Raw genomic sequence first — 23,109 nt, 5'->3', positions numbered from 1 at the left:
TCCCGGGGCAGTGCCGGGGACACTTCGGGGGGAGCAGGGGCACGTCTGGATACGGTCACTGCTGCTGCCTTGTTCTAAGTTCTGTCTGCCAGTCACTCCGCTGTCGCCGGCCCTGCACGGCGCCCGGTGACAGATGTGCTCACACACTCCTTCCCAGTAACATTCACCAGGCTCAGGGATCTGATGGTTAGGAATTGGGCATCTCGCAATTCCTCAGGAGGAGCTGATAGCTGCGTGGGTGATCCTATCTCTGTTTCCCGATGATTTGTTTTTTTGTCTTAATGGAATACATATTAAAAATTAAATGGGTTTAATAAAGAAAGAGGAACTGGGGATGGAAAGGGCTTCTTTGTTCTGTCTTCTCCAGAACGTTACAAGTCTAAGAGCTCAGGACAAGAGCAGCAGAAATACATGCAACATGGTGACTGGTGAGTCCAGATTGTCCACATGCTGCAAGTTGTGTGTGTGTTTTCAGTAACCTCAGTCTAAGTTTTATCAACTAACCGTATGTGCTCATGATCTTCAAAGAGTTTCCTGAACTTACTTCCTGGAAAAAATGCAGTTGTGCTGCACAGAGAGGAGTTACCTCCTTTTATTTGAGAAAAGGATCCAGGCATTGAGCTTTCTTTGGTTTTAAAATGCAGTGTGAAGAACATGCTGCAGAGATGCAGTGAGGGTGGGTGTTTGCCGTTTCTAACGTGTCTGTGGGGTAAATGCAATGCACAAATTAGCGTGTTTTAATAACTGACAGTAAGAGTGGTGACTGCAGCAACAAGCTGCATGTGCTGACCTATGAAAGCCTGTTGAATGCACACTGGAGCCTTACAGAGGTTTTCTGTCATAAATGCAGGTGGGTTTGGTTTTAGTAACGTTTCTGGGAGTACAACATTCCTGAATCTTCTTCCAGTCCTGGTGCTCCACTGCTGTGTAGGGTTTTGTGAGGTGCAGGTCTGAGTGCTTTAGTGCTTTTAGCAGCCTTAAAAGTGACAGGAGCAGCTCTGGGAGAAGCTTAGTCCAGCTGCGCTGTTCCCTGCAGGGTCTGTAACTCCTTTATGATTGTCAGAGTAGGAGAGCTGTAGAGAAACCCCAAGGAAGGTCCTGCTGCTGTTCCAGGGCAGGAACAAATGCCTTGTGGTGCAGTGAGGCTCTGATCCATGCCTGTAACTTGGAGTGCTCCAGGGGCTCAGATGACTGTTTCACTGAGGCATTAGTGGCTCTCAGTGTGATAACTTAAAGCTAATGTAAAGAAAGATTTATATTCCATGCTGTAAGAGAGGAAAAGAGATTCCTTCTGACAGCTTGTGACAGAGGGAGATTTACTAGTAGAGGGAGAGTGGCCTACTAGGCTCTTGATTTTGATGCTAACAAGAGCTAATTAAGATGGAACAGCTGAGCAGGGTCAAGGATTTGTATCTAAGAAATTAATGCTGTGTTTGTTCTGCTTCCTTGTGGTTAGAAGAGGGAGGTGATGGTTTGGTGGTGGACCTCTCCTTCATCTTTGGGCCTGCTGCTTATGCTTCTGGGTTTCTTGTGGCTTCTGGTCTCTGCTATGCAGGAGAATGATGTACCTGTGAGCAGCTTCTGACAGAAGGGTTGGAGTTCCAAGAGTAAAAGTGAGGGATAATGGAGAGCTGCTGTTGGAAACAGTGGCCCTGCTGACCTCCCTACTCTCTCCTTTGACAAGATTAACAGAAGGTGAATAGCTATTCCCTGAGTCCTTACAACATAATAAGCACCAATGCAGGAACAGGGAAGGCAGGTGATGTACCTGTGAGCAGCTTCTGACAGAAGGGTTGGAGTTCCAAGAGTAAAAGTGAGGGATAATGGAGAGCTGCTGTTGGAAACAGTGGCCCTGCTGACCTCCCTACTCTCTCCTTTGACAAGATTAACAGAAGGTGAATAGCTATTCCCTGAGTCCTTACAACATAATAAGCACCAATGCAGGAACAGGGAAGGCAGGGGAGGGGAGAGGTGAGCCCGTTGGGTTAAGCAGACAGCCTGTAATCTCGGAGAGTACCTGTGGTGTTCACATCTGGGATCCCAGCATGGCATCCTGGAGGGCTGTTCCTTGGAAGAGTGTTCCCTCCCAAAGCTGTACCTGCTAGTGCACCTCAGGGTGGACATAAAAAATGATTATGCTCTTCTGAAAGCCTCACTTTAGTGGTGAAGTCAAATACTTATAAGTTCCAGGTGTAAAACTGGGACAAATTAATTGCTGAAAGTGTTTTCCAGCATCAGAGTGTGTAACAGAGCATCTTAGAGTTGAATGAAAAATGCATTGGAATGTGCCTGGTGTAGGTCTTATCTGAGTCACCGTGGATGCATTAATGATGATGTTCTCCCTTGGATTCATCCTGGGCATATGGTCACCTGGAGAAGGGATACCATGTCCTGTAGTGCTCTACAATACTCTTGGGTGGCTCCTGGAGGAGAGACTAGTCTTACTGGCTCTATCATGCAGAGCTGGCCTGAAAATGTGTCAGATCAGTGTCTCTGAAAGGCAGGAGAACTGTTTTCTGCCCAGCTGTGGGCTCTACAGCAGCTTCTGTGTGCTGATATCCACAGAGCTGTTGGATTTGTCTAGTGAACACTGTTAACTGCTGCTTTTTTACTAAACATTGCTGCATGTTTTAAGACTTATTTTCTGTAGTAATCTCATACAGCAACAAATGTAGCTTAATGACTGCAGAGGCTATAGATAGAGCACAAGTTGCCTCATGTGTATTCCCCTTACCTTTGATATTAATTCTTTTCTCCTGTGAGCCTGGTCCAATGCACTAGCCATGAACCTCCATGTAAACAGAAACTCCTGTGTGTTTAGACTGTCACGTAACAGCAAAGAGGGGTTAGCATTTGCTCCAGCTCTCTCAGGTTTTGGTGATGATTGGAGCTGGACTTGGAGTGTGCTTAAGTGCCAGGGAAAGCCTATAGCTAACTCCAGTTTTCACACAGCCTTTTGCAGTCTTGTGTTCAACCACATATCTCTGCCTTGGCTCCTCTTTGTTAAATCATGGTAAAAGAATACCTGAAGTTCTGCTTTTGCACCTGTTCTCTTTAAAACTGCAGCCACAATGTACGTTTAGTGATGTATGTCCATTTTTCCCTTTATGCAGCTTGGTCTGGTAGTGCTGAATCACCTCTTCCACTCCTAATCTTGTGCTGTTTCACATCTTTTCACAACTGTCTCAGTATCTTGTGGTGTTACAGCTCAGATCTGTTTATGCTTTATCAAGGCTAATTAGTGCCTTAGATACAACCAGTGTACTCACTGCAAAAACAATTTGTGGGTTTAGACAAGATAAGTCAATAAGAGAAGAATGCTGTCAGAGCATACCCTAGAGCTCTCTGGTGTTCTCAGGTGGAGTCGTCTTTGTTGTTGTTGGTTTTTTCTTTGCTTTCACTTCCTTCCTGATTGTCTTACTTCTTTTTCTGTCCCTCTTTTGTGTTCATACATGGCATGTTTCATGTTAACTTCTTCCTATATTAAAAGGAGATCAAGAACTGATGTTGCTGCTGCCTTTGTCATTTCCAGAGCTTTGCTTCTCCATGTGTGTAGTTCCCTGTTTGAGGAGTCTCTCGATTCCAGTGCTCTCCTCTTGCTTGCAGTGTTCAAATCGATAAGGCTGTCCTAGTCCTAACAGCAATGGGCTGAATGCTGCATCTGTTGCTCTTCCCTTGTGCTTCCCATTAGTTGCCTAGAATAGAACTGCACGGCCTGATAGCACACACTGCTTGGCTCTCCCCTCTGTGGCTGCAGAGCAGGGCCACAGATATTGATTCCTGAGCCTCTCCCTAACAGTGCATGCTGCAAACTGACTGAATGTGTGACTGGATTTGTTCAGTACGGGACGTGCCTGGTTGGGGTGAAGCACAGAGCCAGAGGAGTTTACATGGCTCTGAGCTCTGTGCATAGTTCCACAGTCACACCTGGTTATCCTTCAGACTCCCCTGAGCTGCCAAGGGTTAATCTGAGAAATGTGTAGTAGCACAAGATGCCTCATAAAACTAAAGCATCTGTCTCAGGCATCTGGCTGTGCATGTTTGCTAGTTTTCATACAGTACTTGGTGTGAGAAATTAGTTACTGGAGCTGGGAATATCCTTGCATTGAAGCAGTGCTGTAGTTAAGACTTTCACTTTCTCTTTCCTTAAGGAACCCTGAGGACATTGCAATATGAATAATTCTCTGGAGAACACCATTTCCTTTGAAGAATACATCCGTGTGAAGGCACGAACGATCCCTCAGCACAGGATGAAGGAGTTTCTGGACTCCCTTGCTTCCAAGGGGCCGGAAGCTCTGCAGGAGTTCCAGCAGACAGCCACCACCACAATGGTGTATCAGCAGGGCGGCAACTGCATTTACACGGACAGCACAGAGGTGGCTGGGTCTTTGCTTGAACTTGCTTGCCCTGTGACAACCAGTATCCAGCAGCAAACTCAGCCAGAGCAGCAGATACAGGTTCAGCAACCCCAGCAAGTCCAGGTAAGCATCTTAAATCATCTCTAAATGTATATGTGACTTGCTAACCCATGGAGCAGTGTTCAGAGCCAGCTGCTGTCTAACCTGAAGCCTCAGACAAGTACGTAAGAGGCAGAGCCAATTAACTGTATATAGAACAGCAATGTTTTCCTTTCATTTAAGGAATTTGGTAGTAAATTTCCTTTGACTGTGCCTGCACTGAGTCCTGCTATAGGAGGAGCAGCAGACATAGCAATGGGGTGGTGTCACCTATTGGAGAAAGGGTTGACAGTTTTGGCATGCACACAACTCCCCAAAGCCTTGTGCTCTGTGAAGCTGCTATAAATACCAACCCCTTTGCCAGTCTGACTCTGGTTGGTTGGGGTGGCTGTGGGATCTAACTCACATTCAGGATTTTTTTTAAAATGAAATCAGGAATCTTTAAATGGTTTTACTTGGACATTCTGAAAGTTGTCATTCTTGAAGTGGCTTTTAAGTGAGGGAGAAATGCAAGGGAGTCATGTACGAACCAGGGGAAGATACCTTTCAGGAGAGGAGCTCTAAGGATGCAGATCCATCAAGGTAGATTATCCCTTTGCATAGTGGGAGGAGTCACCTTAATTTTTATTTTTTTTTATTAGGTATTACAGTAGTTTTTGTAAAGTACTAAAAGAGCAAATCCAGCACTAGAGGAAAAAATCCCCAAAGATATAACTTAGGCTAACTGCTGTTGTCCTCAGACACAGCTTGTAATTTGAAGAGTTTTACTGAGGTTTTCTTATGGTGTGTTTCCAAACAGCTGAACTATCAACAGCTGTAATTCTGATACACTTCAGATAGGAATCTTTCTGCCTTCTGTAGTAGAATGTAAAGCTGTGAGCTCTGTTCTTTTGCAACAAATGAGTGTATGGAGTCACAAATGACTGGAGATAAAGTGGTGTGAACTTGCTGCAGTGCAGTAGCCCTGTGCTAACAGCTCACTTGCATGCTTTTGTCCTACAGCAAAGACAAACTTACCTCCTTCACTGGTAACTGGTCTCCAATTTCTCTCTATTGAGGAAATGAATGCCTAACTGGGACTTCTGTAACCTGTTGCCCTACAGTAACTTGTCGTGAAAGGCTTTTGAAGAATAAAAGCCTCTGGTCTCACGAGCATGACTTGGATCTCTGTGTGAGGCTCTTAGAACTGACCAGTGGGTTTGGTTCTGCAAGCTAACATGTTTTCTGGGGGAAGTTTTGTTTTTCAGTAGTGGAACTAGGTGGGTTGGCTTTTGGGTGCCTCAGCCTGGAAGATGTGGAAGGTCCCCAAACCAATTGTAAAAGTCACAAGGAATCTCTTTGTTTTGGTTTGGGGTTTTTTTGGTCTCTCTTTTTTTCCCTCTTGCTGCCTCCTTTCAGAACTACTCAAGTTCAGGCTTGACCCTTGCAAGTTTTCCAGTAACAGAGATAGGGAGGGAGGTCATGTATCATATGTTCCAGAGAGAAATAACCTGACCTTCTTGAAAATAAGCACAGAGTTACTGCCAGAGACGTGCTCCTGTTTTTTTAAACTGAATGGCTGCACCCTGAACATGAAAAATACTTGATGAAAGTCAAGGTTTCAGCAACTTTCCTGAAGCATATTGTCAGCTCTCCCCCCTTGTTTTTGATGTGCCTCTGCTTTTAAATACCTGCTTTCCCATCTGTCAGTACGGATCATAATTAGCGTTTGTGTGCCTACCCTGCTGCTCACTTCAGGGTGTTACAACCCCCCAGAACATTTAGGTGGCACATCTGGTACCGGCTATGGCTGCAGCTTTTGTGCATCAGCAGTGCATATGGACTCAGGTGTATTTGAACAGCTAGCTCAGAATTATCTTGCAGTTTTTCTACAAGAATGGGGTGGACAAGAATGTCCTTACCCTTTTGCAAGAGGGTTTTTCTGTCTTTCAAGATTTTACTTTTTATCAGGACATGATTTATATTAAAGCCATGATTTAGTGTTCAGTTGTCTCAAGACTGTCACTGTAGCAGCAGTGGCAGTGCACAGGGTGTGAACAAAACTGGATTTTGTTGTGGCTCTGAGAGTGACAGTGTTCCAGCAGAGCAGAGCACCTGCTCCAGCTGGCTCCCTTTGCCAAAATACTGCTTGTCTTGTATTAGGACAAATTTTGGTCATCTGCCGAAGCCTCTTAGCTTTTGATTAAACTCATGTCAACCTGGTGCTTGACTTGATAATCTATTTAGTTCTTGCTAATCCAATTGCAGATCAGTGGAAGACCCTTTGAATGACTGTGCTTATGCCTGGCAGTGTGACAGTGCTGCTGAAGGTGACTAACATTATGACCAGTCAGGTGGCCTCAATGTTTGCAAGTGCTGCTGGTGACCTTAGGATCATAAAGATAGTTCTCAGGTTTCATGCTAGATTTTCCTTGCTGTGAATAACCAAAGACAGTGTGTGACTGCTGCTTTTATTTATTCTGGCAAAATATATTTCCTGTTTGAAGAAGTTGCCACATTAAGGTTTTCTTGCCTAAAAAGTTCAACAAAGAGTTGCCAAATGTTTGTTTTAACAGCTGAGTGGATGCAACTGTTGGGTTATATACACTAGTCAGTGCACAGTCAGGTGTCCCAGATATCCTTCCATGCCCAGTGTCACTGCAGTGCCATTAGTGATCTTAACAAAGAGTTGGTCCTGTGTCTTGAGGCCATTGTATGGATGATGCCAGTGAGCAGAGGTGTCAGCACTGACTTGCTTACCCAGTATGGTATTTCTGCAGAGGTCAGTGAACCTCTTGTGCCTCTTCGTCCTCCACAAGAAGATTTAACTGAAAAGAGGACAAAGTACCTTTGCTTAGGTTGCATGTGGGGAAGATCCTCAGTTTCAGCTTTTTATGAACAGTCTGATATTTAGATGGAAAGAGCTTCTTGAGCAGGGCATGAGAGAATACTACAGAACTGTATAGAGAATGGTTAAATGCCTGTGTGAAATACCTTTCAGCTAAGCCTTTCTAATTGCTTTGTGTTTACTGTTCAGCTTTGTCTGCCTTCCCCCAGTCTATTCTGTGACTTCAGACCATTATAGGGAACTGGACATTATTGATGACACAAGGCAGAGAAAGATGACCTTAAATAGCTTAGAAAAAAGCCTTACATCTGATGGTGCACAGATTGCATCTTTCCTTTGCTTCTGATGGGTGTAGCTTCCCCCTGCCCCTATCCTGAGTTTGAAGTTTAGCTTGGAGGTGTAGAGCTCCTGTTTGCTTACCTTTTGAAAAGCATGCCAATATGAGGCTGGTGTATTAATCAGCATTGCTAGGGCTGAGGGGGACACTCCAAAGAGTGATTATAGCCAAGAATGATGTTTTCAAGGTAGCACCTACTTGTATGTGCCAGCAGGCATCTGTTGGAGAGATAAGCTGGGTTTCCTTTATGTGTTCTAACTGTCTTAGGCCCAAATCCCCCCCAGTGTACAGTTTGACAGCATGATCTTGATAGTGTAACTTTTCAAACACACCCAAGGCCTAATTTGGCTGATGGAATTCTCTCTCTGACGTTGATGAATGAGCAGAGGGAAAACCTGGAGTGAGAATCTGTCTGGCAGTTGTTCTGTAAAGCTCACTTGTACCCTTCCTGGAGACCTTGTTTACTTAGATAGCAAAGCACTTCCTGTAAAGCAGTTAAATAACAAGTTCCAACATTTCCTGCTGCTCCACTGATCAGTCTTTTCACCTACTCTGTGCTTCAGGTCTGTTTTGCACTTGCCTGTGCACTGTCTGGTGTGACATTAGAGGGAACTCTTTGTTACGGTGTTAGTTCTGGTGCTGGACTCCAGGACTATTGTTGCAGGAAGTGTCTTTTAAGCCTTCTGTCCTTAAATTGTGCTATAAAATTGAGAGTGCTCTTCTCATGCTTCTCACTAACTTTTTGTCCAAGTGTTTGACTCCATGTGGGAAGTTTGAGATGCACTCACCTTACTTCTGGGGGGGATTTGGAGTGTACTTCCTGCAGTTAAGTTTGCTGCCTGCCCCTCTTACCTCTTGTAGGTTTGGAGCCTGTCATTTGGGGCTCCCTTCAGATGAAACTAAGCTGTAAGATGCAGTCTTGTGTCTCTGTGTTCGTCAAATTTGGCTAGTGGACAAGACTAGACCTAAGTTTTAAATAGTCTTCTGAAATATATAGTGTGGACGTGTTAGTAGGTCATCAGTCTTGCTCTGAAGGTCTGCTCTTGGTGTGTATCACTACTTGCTAGTGTAAATGTAGCTTCAGAAACCAAGATCTGTTTGAAAACAGGCGCATAAGAGCCTGTCAGATGCTCCAGGGCAAGCTAGATATCCAAAAATCCATGCAGGAAAAAGGTATATGTGCTCATTTGGAGTTAGGTTTTTGGATATATTAGGTAATCCAGTAAGTCTGCAGATGAAAGAATTACCAAGCAAAGAAAATCTCAGCTGAATTGTTTCAGATTTGCAGTTCTGCAGTCTGATTCCTTGTTGGGCAGAGAATCTGTGCAGGGCAGACATGTTATGATCCTACTTGAAAGTTTGTCTGTCCACAATGAGGAAAAAAAACTTTTGGCAGCCAGGCTTCAGCTGTTCTCACGCTCGTGCAGTTACTTACTTTCTCTTTGCACGTGCTTGGTGCCGCATAGAGTAGGTTTTTGAGCTTGGTGTGACAGATTTCTTTAAGGGAATCTTAAAAATGGAGTTCTGCCCTCCTGTTATGATACTGGGTTGGTTTCTAATGCTTTTGAGTCTCCAGTCAGCTGGTCCTTGATCCAACTTCTAGCTATGTTACGGTGAAAAGGCATTTCTCTGTGTGATGGTAGCCTGCTGGGAAGTGTTTCTTTTCATGCTGTTGGATCCAGACTTCTGGCAATAAATAGTTTTTCAGTACTGGTAACTTGGTATGTTCCTCTCTTGCACCAGTATAACCCAGGAATTCCCAGCATAACATGTTTTTTGCTTTAATCTTCAGCGTAAAGTGAAGATTTAAAGTCCTCCCTGTTGGTCTTGGCCTGTAAATTTAAAACATTCTCCTTTGTACAGAGTCTTTTAAAAAGTCATCTGCTGATGATGCTTAGTGTAATCCTTTGTCTGACTTTTTTTCTGTCATTGAAAAGGACAATGAGGTCAGTGCAAGAAGCTCTGGTCTCAGACTGGGTTGAAGTCTATAGGTCTGAAATGAATGCTTGTAGCACTCCTGGGTACAACCTACTTGAAAATAGGGAGGGATCTAGTGCAAGATATGGTTGTTAAAAATGGATGTGTAATTCACAAGGGATGTGTAATGTGTGGTAGGTAGAGCTCCAGTATCCTGTTGAATAGGAGCAGTCTCTAGTCAGAAGCATAATGCCTGCAGTTTGCAGCACAGAGAGCTTCAAGTGATTCTGGGCTTATTCGTCTTGTTTGGGTCTGGACACATTCTTTGTGTGTAACAATAACAGCGTGAACTCTAAAACAGGAGCAAGACATTCCAGCTGTAGGAGTTAGGTTTAGTCCTGGGGGAGTATTGTAGGGCCTCAGGGCAGGGCTGCTCATCTGCTGAAAGGGATGGAAGTTGCCTGTGACTTTTGGAGACTGTAGGCTCAGTCTCTGAAGTGGTTAATGGTTCAGAGTTGTGCCAGGGGTGGTTCGGATTGGACATTAGGAAGCATTTTTTTACTAAGAGAGTGGTCAAACATTGTAACAGGCTTCCCAGAGGAGGTTGGTGCTGGTGTGATAAAATTGTTTCAGCGCAGGAGCAGACTTCGAATTTTTACTGCTAGTAGAAGTCTTTATGTTACAGCACTAACTGGAACTGTGATGTAAAATTTTGTATGGAAAGAAGGCTGGGGGTATTTTTAAGGTGCTCTCAGTCAACCTGTTCAAATGTTGAAAACACTGCAGAAGTACAGGACAAATGACATGTTCATCTCTTTCTGTGATTTTTCAATCCTAGTAGATAAAGCAAATGTTTCTCATGTGAAACTAAAAATATATCAGTGCAGTAATGCATTTAATTTGTACACTCTTTGGCCTTTGCCTTGCAGGTAATCATTTGAACAAGGACTTAAATTAATACTAAGGACTGTGTTAGTGATTTTTGAACTTGGATATTGTGGAGAATACTTGCCTTAGAGGTGTAATTGAAACTGGCTTTCTTAAACTGAATTCTTCCCTGGGATCCATGCTTGGGCCTCTTTGCCCAAGGCAGAACTTGTGCTGGAGGGCAGTATGATATTAAATAGAACTGAGGAAACATCCCATAGGTGACTTCATCTTTTTCAATTAAGTGCCTGATCAAATCACTCATTGATGCAGCTTTTTAAGCTGTCATGCTGACATAAGGTCACGTGTTTCTAGTTACCTTGCAGGAAATTATAGAGTCCACGTCATCTGGACTACAGTATACTGCACGTAATTCCTAGCAGGAACCTGCACAATTCCCTGTTCTTCCTGGAAATAGATTAATTCTTAACAGGAGGTGACTTATAAAACTGGTCTGCAAGTGGTGCGTTTTGCTGCTCCACTTTTTTCCTTAGCAACTCTTACTTAGCTGTAAATGAACCCTTAATGTTTTTGAAGGCTTGTTGGGGGTGCTGTTGGGAAGTGAGAGCCCATGCAGTGCAGGCCTGCCTGGTAGTGCTCTTTGGCATTGTCGGGCTAACTGGTGTGGCATCTCTGTGCAAACGCTGCATTAGCTTGGCCAGCTCCATGAAGTGAGGCAGAAAAAGGTGAGAGAACATGAGTAGGAAGACATAGTTTTGCAACTAAGCAAGTCTGTGTTGGCTCCAGAGAGAGGTGTTGAGTAATTAATTCCCTCCCTTAAGATAAGGTGTTAATGAAGCCTGGAGAAGCAGATGATCATGGGAACCTGGGATATCGCTTCTAGGACAAGGCAAATGCAACAAAAAGTGCCTGTGCAAACGGAAGGGACAAAGTGGAGAAGTGTCTGGACAAGAAGAGCAGACCTCACTTGGTGCCCTGGGAATGAAGATAGCAGCTGGGTTGGGTTTGAGGCCTGGGATGTGAAGCTGCTGAGACCTAAACTTTGTGCTGGGGCCACCTCTGACTCCTGGCTATAGGTCTGCTGCTTGATAGTGTGACAGACCTTGGACAAATGAGCATTGGTGTGAGAGGGTGTGATTTATTTTTTCTCCCCTCTAAAACAGAAGGAACTGGTTTGGAATCAAGTCAACATATTTTGCCTGTGTTATTCAGCATTGTGTAAGTGCATGAACTAGAAAATACAGCTGAGTAGTTTGGACAATAAATGGTATTAAATGGAATAAGTAAATAATAAAAAAATTTGGTTTAGTTATCATTGCTAAAGAAATACTTTCTAAGTTTGAAAAACAAATGCTGCAGTGCTGACCCTTAGTGCATGACAGGGATTGAGGCTGAACTCACAGCTTTGTGTGTTGACACATGCTGGTGTCATGTTATTATTAGCGATCGGTTTCGAAGTAATATTCCTGTGCTTTCTGTGGAAAGAGCCAAGTGCTGGTTTCGATTTACCCATATTTCTTACTGCCTGTCACCAGCAAGTGATCCTGCAGCAGTCTGGGGAGTGGGGTGGAAAGTGGTAAAAGAATCTTTCGAGCGTGGTAAGGATGAGGTGAGCTCCTGCAATTGTCATGTGCGTGACCTTAAAGCCTTGCTATTGCCAGGCCTATGCTGAAATAACCTTTTAGCAATGCAGATGGCTCTGAAGACTCTCTTGGTTTCCAGGGGTGCAATCTGTTGGCTTGAGCCCACAGAGCTTTGAGGATGGAGATGTAGCTCACACGCCGTTCTGTCTGTGCTGGGAAGTGTGGTCACGTGCAGTGCTGAGCAAACACATCTAATGTATTGCCGGTATCAACCAGGCACTTCTAGAATAACTTGGTTTCATGTTCCTCAGGATCTTTACTAATGAATTAATATGTGGAATCATAAAATTGAGCATAGCTCTTCAGTGGTGAAGATCTCTGTTGAATCACTGGTGCTGATCCCTAACTGCTGAACTGGTGTCGTTGCAGGTTCAGGTCCAGGTGCAGCAGTCACCGCAGCAGGTGTCCGCCCAGCAGCTCTCTCCACAGCTCACTGTCCATCAGGCTTCGGAGCAGCCAATACAGGTCCAGGTTCAGATCCAAGGCCAGGCACAGCAGCAGGCATCCCAGACAATACAGAGTCAGTCTCTTCAGAGCCCCAGCCCATCGCAGCTGCAGGCAGCTCAGATCCAAGTGCAGCATGTGCAGACTGCCCAACAGATCCAGGCTGCGGAGCTACAGGAGGAACACATACAACACCAGCAGATCCAGGCCCAACTTGTGGCGGGACAGGCCATTACTGGTGGCCAGCAGATACAGATCCAAACAGTCGGGGCATTGTCACCTCCACCTTCTCAACAAGGCTCCCCACGAGCGGGAGAGCGGCGGATCAGCTCCGCGAGTGTCCTGCAGCCAGTGAAGAAGCGTAAAGTGGATATGCCTATTACTGTATCGTACGCTATTTCGGGGCAGCCGGTTGCCACAGTGCTGGCCATTCCTCAGGGCCAGCAGCAAAGTTACGTCTCTTTAAGGCCAGACTTGTTAACAGTGGACAGTGCCCACCTGTACAGTGCCACTGGGACCATTACTAGCCCCACTGGAGAGACTTGGACCATCCCCGTTTACTCCGCTCAGCCGCGTGGTGACCTTCAGCAGCAGAACATCACCCACATTGCCATCCCTCAGGAGGCCTACAACGCTGTCCACGTCAGCGGCTCGCCCACGGCACTGGCTACTGTGAAGCTGGAAGACGACAAGGATAAGATGGTGGGAAGTACTTCAGTAGTGAAGAACTCTCACGAGGAAGTGGTGCAGACTCTTGCTAATTCCATCTTTCCAGCACAGTTTATGAATGGCAACATCCACATTCCAGTGGCAGTGCAGGCTGTGGCAGGGACATACCAGAACACGGCGCAGACGGTGCACATATGGGACCCGCAACAGCAGCAGCAGCAGCAGCAGCAGCAGCCCACACCCCAGGAGCAGGGGCAGCAGCAGCTACAAGTCACTTGCTCAGTAAGTTAAAACCGCTTCTTAGTCTCAGTCTGTCATTAACAGCTTGCAGATGTTGTGGAGAGGGAGTGTGTCAGCCGACAGCTGGTATCTAGGAAGCAGAGATGCATCTGTCCCAGTAGCCTGGGTGTGACATAGGGCATTTGACTCCTGACAGGTGTAAAACTGCAATGTGTTAATGTTGGTACGTAATTATAGGATTCAAAACTTCCCAGAGGATAATGCAGTCTTGATCTTCGTGTAAATTAATAGATACATGCTTGTTGCCAGCTTCTTCCTAGCAGGTGTTCTGAGGTCTGCAGTCTTCTGAGCTGTGCTAGGGGTTGCAGAGGACAGCCAGGGATAATTGCAGCCAAATAAGGTATGCAATTATATACTAGTCACCTAGTTGTCAGTTACTTTGTGTTATGCAGCACGTGGAGACCAGGGCAGATCCAGTGCTCACGTAAAGTGTTGAAACCTGACTAGTTGTGAGCAAGCCTCATGGATCAAGTGTACTGTCTGTAACACTGTGTCCTGCTCCTGGTAAATGCCTGGTGTGCAGGAGCACAGGAGTGAGCAGTGGCAAGTAAGAACCCCTTCACAGTCTGTGGCAAATGTGGCAGCCACATACGTTGCTCTTTTTTTTAAAGGCTTTGTTGCTAACTTCAAGCCATAGATTGGCTTTTAAAACCTGAATAACCAGAGCTATTGGTTGTCTCTCTTATATGTGCAAACGGGTGTAATTTGTGTTTTATTACCAGAAAGTGAAAAGTGATTGATCTGCCAGAGCCTGTTTTTGCTGTACGGAATGAGGACAAAAATACCCAAGTCTGCTAGGATAAATGTTGTTATAAATTCCTTCCAGTTTATAAATAACACTGTTGGCTTTATAAAGGCATATATGCCCTCTGCTTTATCAGTAAGCACCGAGACAAGGAGCATTACTTTCTGTAGTCATGTCTGATCCTTTCAGAGTTGATCGTAGGCTATAGCCTACCAAGGTCTCTGCCAAAAAGGGTTCCCTACAGCTGTAGACAGCTTTCAGGTGGTGGATGCCCTGTTTTATAAACCTTTGCTTTAAGCTACAGCTTGTGGGTCTTGTAATGCACGGGGGATTGTGGGGTTATTTGTTTTTTTTTTTTGTTTTGTCATGTCCAAAGAACCTTCTGTAGCTCATCTCTTTCCTTGATTGATAATTCAGAGATCACTTCATCACTTTCAGTTGCTTAAGCAAACTAAATTGATGGAATGTTTTTAGCTTTTCTCCTAAATAGCATTTTTAGACTTATTCTAGGGTCTTTTAAGAACATGAACCACATTCTTGGGATCCTTCAGGAGGTATTAGCTCCATAATTTCTTCAGTGGTTACACTGCATCAGCAGAAGCTTTACAAGTATTTGTGTGTACAGTGGTCTGCAATTCTTGGGTGTCAGACAGTTTTCAGGTCCCAGTTCTGTAGAGTGCAGGGTGTGGCATACACCCCTAAATACAGAGGCAATTCCAGGAAGAATGTGCTCTTCCTCTAAGAGGGCAATAAAGCTCCTATAGGTCAATGTCTAAACTTCCAAACCAAGAAGGAATTTGCTGCCTGCCCTGCACTGCCCTCTGGCATGTTTTGCTCATTTTTATTTGTGAAATATCTAAGTCAGTTAAGAAGCAACTGTCAGTTCAGGAAATTACCTCCAGCCTGTGCTCAGCCTTCACACTGGACAAAGTGCTGTGAGGTGAGGGCAGAAGACTGTCCCTTGGGTTGGGCTGACAGGGGTTTGGCTCTGGAAAGCTTTCAGCTCTGCGAGAGTAATGGGGCAGCACTCTGGAGGAGAGGAGAGGCTCCTGCAAAGGTGTCAGTTCACCCTTGGACTCTGTCCTCTCTCAGGCAGGGGCTGCACAGCTTAAGCTTTGTCGCCATCTGCCTTGACTCAAGCTGGGCCCTTTCAGTCAGTCCCTCTGCAGCTGTGCTACAGTCTGCTGCTGCTGCTGCAGGGTCTGATAAGCAAAAAGCTATTAAGAGCTGATGCAGAAAATTAAAAACCAATCAGAGGCAGCCAGAAAGCTCCAGTCTGACCTGAGGAGACTTTGCCTCTTAAGCTGATGTTTTTTAAGGTACAGGTATTAAAAGTCTCTGTGCTATTTTTTATGGTCTCTAGTACTGTCAGAGCAACTTTCACTGATGATTGACACTGGCGATATCAAAGGAGAAGCTGTTTTTTGGAGTAGCTCTTAAGAAGGAGAAAGCAAAACTGTTTTGGTACAAGAATCACTATCTCTAACATTCAGGGTGCCAGAGAGTTTGACTAAGGTCTGTAAAGCCCTTAAGTCAGGTACCCATGAGGCTTTCTGTGGCATGGAATTGAGAAGCTGCAGTGAAGAATGCAGGGTGCAGCTGGAGGGCTCACTGCTGGTTTTGGATTTGTGCCATTGCTTGCCTGATGAATAAGTTTCAGTTTGAGGTGGTAATTCTTGGTGACCTAAGGTCTTGCTGCAAAGTAAACTCCAAAGGGTCTGGAGATGCTTTAGGTTGGTAGTAGATCATACAATCACTTTCCACACAATAGTAGCTAGTCCTCATTAGCAGTGTGTGGCATTTTGACAGCATTGCATTGCAACTGAATTGGTGTTTTAATGCTGGTGCTCTAGTCCCATTGCTTTATACCTCTTACAAATGAATGAATCTTATCTGTCATTGATGATAAGAACAGTGTATTTGTTCTGTCTGCCTGTTGTGTTCTGCATAGTGAAGAGAGCCTGACTTGGGAGGGATACTAGCAGCATAGAGCATGTGACAGTCTGGGCAGTCTGGGTTTGGTAGAGCAGTGGTTAGTAAAGCTGATGGCACCTTCCTGTCCTTTCCTGCCAGGGGCTGGTGATCCCTCCAGCTGCTGTGTCTGCAAGGGGCTGTGAGCTGCTCTTGTAGTAAGGTGATAGACTTCAGTAATGGTTCAGAGTGACGAGTTAGCTGAAGTAGATCTGTCCATTCAAACTAAAACTATTCTTGGAATACTCTGTTGTGAGCTGCAATTCAGGTTGGGTAGCAAAAGTTGCATTCCTTGGATGAATTTGTTAGAGAGGAGTGTTGCAGAAGGCTGGTATCCTGGGGATAGAGGTACTGTGGATTGCTTGGGTTTTATCCCAGCTGTTGCATATTGAAAGTGTGTGTATAAACCTAAGTGTTTTGTTTCATAGGCTCAAACTGTTCAGGTTGCTGAAGTTGAACCACAGCCACAGCCACAGACTTCACCTGAACTTCTACTTCCAAACTCTCTGAAGCCAGAGGAAGGTCTTGAAGTGTGGAAGAGCTGGGCACAGACCAAGAATGCAGAGCTGGAAAAAGAAGCCCAAAATAGGCTAGCACCTATTGGAAGTAAGTGGCATGAAAGCATTGCCTTTGTTTCCTTTCAAGTAGGGTTAGGAATGACTAAAATGTTAGCTGTTTACTGCTCTGGAAAACACCTTTGTTTAATCAGTGATTGTTTTTAAATTTGAACTTTGTTTTACTCTTCAGCACTGATTATTGTCTACTCTCACTGCCACAGGACATGTTCCAAGGGAAGTATGAGCTCTGTGCTGAGCTGTCTTGAGCACTAGGCTGATAGGAGTAGGAAAGGGCACTGCATGACTGTGATGCATGGACAAACTGGCTGTGAGTGCTGCCCAGGCTGGTAGAGCAGTCATGGAGTTGCTGCTTTCCTGTTGCTGCAGGGCAGCATTTCATTGTGGACATGGTAAAGGAAGGCAGTAGTCATGCATTTGGTAGGGCAGAGGATGTTCTGTGAAACTCTTTGCCATTTTATCTTCTAGTAGATCTGACAGCCTAAAATCTTGATTTATTTCAGCTTGCTTTATTATACTGGGGGAATGAGGTAGTACTGGACCTGCCAGATAGAATGGCAAAGCTGGAGATATGGGAAATCATTCCTTTAATACTGGGAAACAATATGACCTTGTATTAAATAATACAGCTTTGCTTCATTTTTCCAGGGCGTCAGCTGCTGAGGTTCCAGGAAGATCTCATCTCTTCAGCTGTGGCTGAGCTGAATTATGGTCTGTGCTTAATGACACGAGAAGCTCGAAATGGTGATGGTGAACCCTATGATCCAGATGTGCTCTACTATATCTTCCTGTGTATTCAGAAGGTAGGGCAGGACAGCTGTCCATGCCACAGAGCTGTGCATGTTGTCAGCATGTGTAGGGAGGACTCTTGGTTCTAAAAAATTGAGTCTGTGGCTTCTATTAAGCTTCCAGATAATTTCATAGGAAAAAAGTCTCTCTGCTTAAAAAAAACCCCCAAAACCTCAGATGACTTGTCACTAGTACACAGCAATGCTTTCACCTACAGGTCAGGTTGGTGAAGAATAGTTAATAAATGAGTTTGGTATCATGGTGAGAATAATAAATCCTTTTATTTTTTTTGGTGGGTGGAGAGTGGTTGGACAATGTTTGAAGAAGTCAATATCAAAACCTAATCTAGTTGAATTTGTAACAGGCAAGCACTTAGCTGTGTGTGGTATGGAAAGTCTGAGCTGGTAATGTTAGTGTGTTTCTGGGAAAGCTGCAGGAACAGAGCTCAACTCTGGCAGGGGAATTGAGCATCTCTGTCATTAACCTAAAGAAGTAGTGTCCGAAGGAGAGTCACGTGAAATAACTTGTAGTGAACACTCCTGAAGTAAAAGGTGAAATCCAATCAGCTTTACTTTGTAAGATGATTTTTCCTTTTTCTGTCTTGGCATTCCCGTGATAGTAACTGAGATGACCTGCCCAATACTGGCCTTGGTGCAAGGTCCTCACTCTTGCAAGTAGCATCTATTAGTCTTCAGTGCTGTGCTGTAAAATGCTTAAGTAGCAGAGTATGTGGGCCCTTAGGATAAAGCCTGGTGTGAGGAACACAGTGGCTCCCACTGTACTGGACTGTGCTGTGAATCTCTTGCAGTATCTCTTTGAAAACGGCAGAGTCGATGACATCTTCTCAGATCTCTACTATATTCGGTTCACTGAGTGGCTGCATGAAGTGCTCAAGGACATACAGCCCCGTGTTTCCCCTCTTGGTAAGGACTTTTGTTTAAGAACTTTTAAACCGTCCAAAGTTTGGAATGTTTAAACTGAACCTACAGCATGAGTGTAGTCTGAATGGAAACCCTTTTGAAGTGTTTAATGTCCCTGGAACAGCTTGTGCTGGTCAGGGAGAAAAATGTGTCTGCAGTGAATGCTGAGGTTGCTGCACTTGTCAGGCTCTAGCCCTGATTGTTGTTGAGCATTATTTGTTTATCACTTGTCACCCATCAGAAGGCAGATTGTTGGGATTTTGTAGTGTCATGACATTGGCTCACTTGGAAACCAGCTGATCCTTCATTTGAGTCAAGCTTCCTCGTCTGAAGTGCTCATACATCTTGCCTCTAAAATGTATTGTTACTTTGGGAGATAATACAGCACTGTCATGGTGCCATGTAGCCAGATGGATACTGTCTGCAGGACCAACTGAGTGTCTAAGGGAGAAACAATGAGTGGTTAGAAAAAATCATGAGTGATTGCAGCACCTCCAGTGCAATCAATTGCAGCTCAACCTCTGGTGTAGGAGACGATGGCAGCAGGGCTGGGGGAGCAGTTCCAGAAAAGACAGATTTGGGCAGAGTTGTGTATGAGAAGTAAATTTAAGGACTGCATTTTCGGAGCATGGAAAGCTGGTTTCTCATTGCTTCATTCCCTTTGGCCAGGCTGGACATCAGTGAAGAACCTATTGCATGTGTTCAGAAGAGTAGCTGATGTTACAGGCCAGGTTAGATGTTAGATAGCTAAGTAGCACAGTGAGTTTTGGAATCCTTTTGTTTTCACTCTGTTTTATCTGTGCTTTGTCATTCCACAAGCCCTGGAGTTCATGCTGCTCTCTGTTTTTTGTTTATCTGTGTATTTGGAGTGTAGTGTTTCTCTTCTGCACAAAGGGAAAAAAAGTCTGAGAATCAAAGGATTACTCATGTGTCCAAATACATCACTTGGCACTGTGTGCTGACTAAAGCTGCACACAGGGCCAAGAGCTGATTTGTTACACTGGGCTGTCTGCTCTCACATATTATTGGATTAAGAGCATCTGCATTAGAGTCAAGCCATTAATTGAAAGCTGTTTAAGTGCATATTTCTTTCTCTCTGGGCTGGGATGTATAGGTGTGTTGCAGAAGAATACCCTCCGCAGCTAGAGGTTGATGTACGTATACAAGTGTTTCCTAACTGTACCTGCTACTTAGTTATTTGCACAGCAGTGAATCTTGACATCAGTGAGAATCTCCTCCTTCTCCTTCCCTTAAGATTCCTATGCCCTCCAATACTTGCAGACTATAGAATGCTGCCTGTGTTCATGCTGTGTCTGTCTCTTGGCGTGATGCTGACTTCTGGTTATTGCAGGTTACATCCTCTCCAGTCACGTAACAGAAGAGATGCTGTGGGAGTGTAAGCAGCTTGGAGCTCACTCCCCTTCCACCTTGCTCACTACGCTGATGTTTTTTAATACAAAGTAAGTACTTAGGTCTTTGGGAATCTTGAGGAATGAAAGAACTTCAGACACCTTGACAAGGCTGGTGGGAAACTGCTGCACTGGATCAGGGCAGAATCACGAGTTTGAGTGGTTGCACAGAGAGCCTGCTTGCAGCCCATCAGGCAGAGCAGTATGGCAAGGAAGTGTGCTAGCAGAGGGGAAACTGAACTTGTGGCTGTTGAATGCTTTGCTGCTGGAAAAGTCTTTTACTCAGTGGCTCATGATGACTAAAGATAACTGCCTTGCTTTTGTGACTGTGTCCTTTACTTGCCTCTGAATGTTCTGTCTTCTCTTCCTGCTGCTCAGATACTTCCTGTTGAAAACAGTAGACCAGCACATGAAGCTGGCCTTCTCCAAGGTGCTGAGGCAGACCAAGAAGAACCCTTCTAATCCCAAGGACAAAAGCACGAGTATCCGCTATATGAAGGCTCCAGGCATGCACCAGACAGGACAAAAAGGTAGTGTCTAGGAGTTTTCTTTGGGAATATTTACTTACTGGGCTTGAAGGAAGTGGATGAACCTGGAGATGTGTGCAGGTAGGGAACCCAAGGCTCTACCAGTTACCTTCAGCCTAGCTGTATGAGTTTCCTGTGTATTCTGACCAGGATGGCAGAGTACCTTTTAATCATAAACCTGGAGACATACCTTACCTGAGGCATGTGGAACTCATCAAGAAATGAGGATAACCTTTCTGTTACTTTTGGGGTTTTATTGGTAAAGGGGCTAGTGGGTGGAAATGCTTATGTACAGAAGGAGAAAATTCTTTGGAAGAGCTTCTTTTGGTTCATGTGAAGCTATACAGAATCCCTGTGTGAGACCTCTTAAAAGCACAGGATTTACTAAGGCATCTAGTAGTGAGATTTCCCTCATTTTGGACACTGGTTGAGGGAAAAATGGAAAGAAGGATATGGATGGGTTGTGACCTTCAGGAGCCTTGGGATAAAGCAAGCTCTCCATATAATGCTTTGAGTGTTTATATCCAGGTGCCTCTGCCCTGGAACAGCCATATGTCTCTTGCCTGGTGACAAGGTGCTGCAGAGGCTGTATGGTACTGCTCAGGGTGCTGTACTTACACAGTGTCTGACTGTCTTCTGGGGGGCTGGTTTGTAGTTACAGATGACATGTATGCAGAGCAGACTGAGAATCCAGAGAACCCCCTGAGGTGTCCCATAAAGCTGTATGACTTCTACCTCTTCAAATGGTGAGAGCTCCTGTCTGTGTGTGTCTTGTGTGCCTGTGGAGCTGCATCCTGCAGCTGGCCTGGATTTCAGGGCTGTGTTACTGCTGGCACAGTTTCTGTGGCTGCATAAATTTACTTAAATGGAGAGGGGTGTTGCTGTGAGAGTGTGGGTTTTACTGTGATGGCACATAAGTTGAACTTTTATTTATTTAAAAGAGGCAAATCCTGATTTGTGAACTGGCTGCACTTCATCTAATACCTGGAGGTTTGCTGTGTTGGCATGAGCTTGCTGTTCTGCCTGGGTGTTGTAAGCAAGTCATCTGGAAACATTCACTACTGGAAATTAGATTAGGGTCCTATTCAAATCAGTTTCTGAATCAAAATGAGGACTTGCTGTGGAGATTGAGGAAGCCTCAAAGGACTTGCTTCTAAATTATGATGATTCTGATAATTAATGTAAGGGCTCCTCTGCACAGATGGGTCTGCAGCTAGCCTGAATGTGAAAATACCCCATCCTTGCTTCACTCTGAAAGACCTCTAGAGCCATGTGTGTGTTACACTTACCCAGTGTGAAATCAAAATTGCTTTATTGTAGCCATCCCCATGGCTTTTTAACCTAAGCATGGCCTAAAAGCTTTGGGACCAATGTTGCCCCTGGGTGTAACTTTGTACCTTCATGTATCATCAGCCAGACGTTCACTGTCAGGATTTGTGAGGCCTGGACTGAGGAGAGCGGTGGTCTCTCCCTTCCAGGACATTCTGTTAGTCTGGTTATTTCTGATCTTCTTCACACAGCCCCCAGAGTGTGAAAGGCCGGAATGACACGTTTTACTTGACACCGGAGCCGGTGGTGGCCCCCAACAGCCCTATCTGGTATTCCATCCAGCCGATCAGCCGAGAGCAGATGGAGCAGATGCTCACCCGGATCCTGGTGATACGAGAGATTCAGGAAGCTCTTGCCGTGGCTAATGCCAGCACCATGCACTAAGGCATCCTTCGTGGCTCAGAAGGGGTGGGGAGGGGTGATGGGGGAGGGACAAGCAAAGATAAATTGTACAGACTTTTACACTAAAGGAGATGCCTAAGTTTTTGGTTTTTTATTGGTGTAGTTATGAAGCCCTTTTAGGCTTCTTCTCTTTAAAAGAATCTAAAGGAAAACCTACCCATTGTGTATCCTACCCAAAACACCAAACTGTTGGAACCACTGGAGGCTGCATATCCCCTGCGAGCTGGGAGCTGTGGAAAGCTGCTGGTTGACTCTGGGTTTTTTTTTTTTATGATGTAGAAAACGAACTACAGGATTGGCCTGGTTGGCTGGGGCCTCTGTCTCCTTGGAGCACGTGCAGCCTTGAGGGCACAGAATGATGGATGGACCTGCTCAGCCAGTGGAGGAGAGGCAGGCATCTTCTTTTCTTGTGCTTGGACGTTAATTTGCTGTTATCTTGGAAGGAAGAGGAGAGAGTGAACTGCAATTATGATTTATAAAAAAAACAAACAAACCAACAATTTCTATTCAGACCTTTAAGTGACATTTTTAGATGTTAAAAGTACAAACTTTACCACACTCTTCTTTTTTGGCCTAACATTGAGGCCTTAAACCTTGAGGCTTCTGTGCCTGATGGAATTCTTGTAACATACACTTGTGTATCATATAAAGATACCACCCTGTTTCTCTTATGTATTCTTACTCTAGTTGTTTATTAAGAATGACGAGCACGTCTTTTCAACATGCCATTGAACAATGTGTCTTTATTTGGGGAAGAGTGAGCTGTGAGGGTGGGGGGGTCATTATACACAAATCAGTATGCAAACTGGTTGTTTTCATCCCTGTTTGTGCTTTCCAGCTCCACTCCGCTGGACTTCTTTCACCCCAACAAATTATGAAGGTAGAAGGGCATAAACTTCTGTTGAAGGACCTGAATGTCAGCTTGCTGATGGAAGCTCAGTGCCAGGCTAGGAACATGGG

General features: G+C 44.8%; 1 protein-coding gene across 1 annotated transcript; it reads left to right on the top strand.

Moving 5' to 3' along the window:
• The first annotated feature begins 367 nt into the window (after positions 1-367).
• Positions 368-22,872, top strand: QRICH1 (glutamine-rich 1). Its single transcript, XM_009076004.1, has 10 exons — positions 368-428; positions 4,152-4,481; positions 12,439-13,464; positions 16,627-16,804; positions 17,422-17,576; positions 18,371-18,485; positions 19,834-19,942; positions 20,270-20,421; positions 21,074-21,164; positions 21,939-22,872. The coding sequence occupies exons 2-10, from the start codon at positions 4,173-4,175 to the stop codon at positions 22,129-22,131; spliced, it is 2,328 nt and encodes a 775-aa protein (XP_009074252.1). The 5' UTR covers positions 368-428; positions 4,152-4,172; the 3' UTR covers positions 22,132-22,872.
• The last annotated feature ends 237 nt before the right edge of the window (positions 22,873-23,109 follow it).

The sequence above is a fragment of the Acanthisitta chloris genome, unplaced genomic scaffold (assembly GCF_000695815.1).
Source record: "Acanthisitta chloris isolate BGI_N310 unplaced genomic scaffold, ASM69581v1 scaffold42415, whole genome shotgun sequence".
Taxonomy (NCBI): Eukaryota; Metazoa; Chordata; class Aves; order Passeriformes; family Acanthisittidae; genus Acanthisitta; species Acanthisitta chloris.
Note: the sequence above shows the minus strand (reverse complement) of the source record. Positions and strands in the feature narration are given on the sequence as shown.

Coding starts and splice junctions, on each gene's coding strand:
- QRICH1 (XM_009076004.1), top strand. CDS start 4,173: ATGAATAATTCTCTGGAGAACACCATTTCCTTTGAAGAATACATCCGT. Junction 19,943..20,269: donor CTGATGTTTTTTAATACAAA/GTAAGTACTTAG, acceptor CCTGCTGCTCAG/ATACTTCCTGTTGAAAACAG. Junction 20,422..21,073: donor GCACCAGACAGGACAAAAAG/GTAGTGTCTAGG, acceptor GCTGGTTTGTAG/TTACAGATGACATGTATGCA.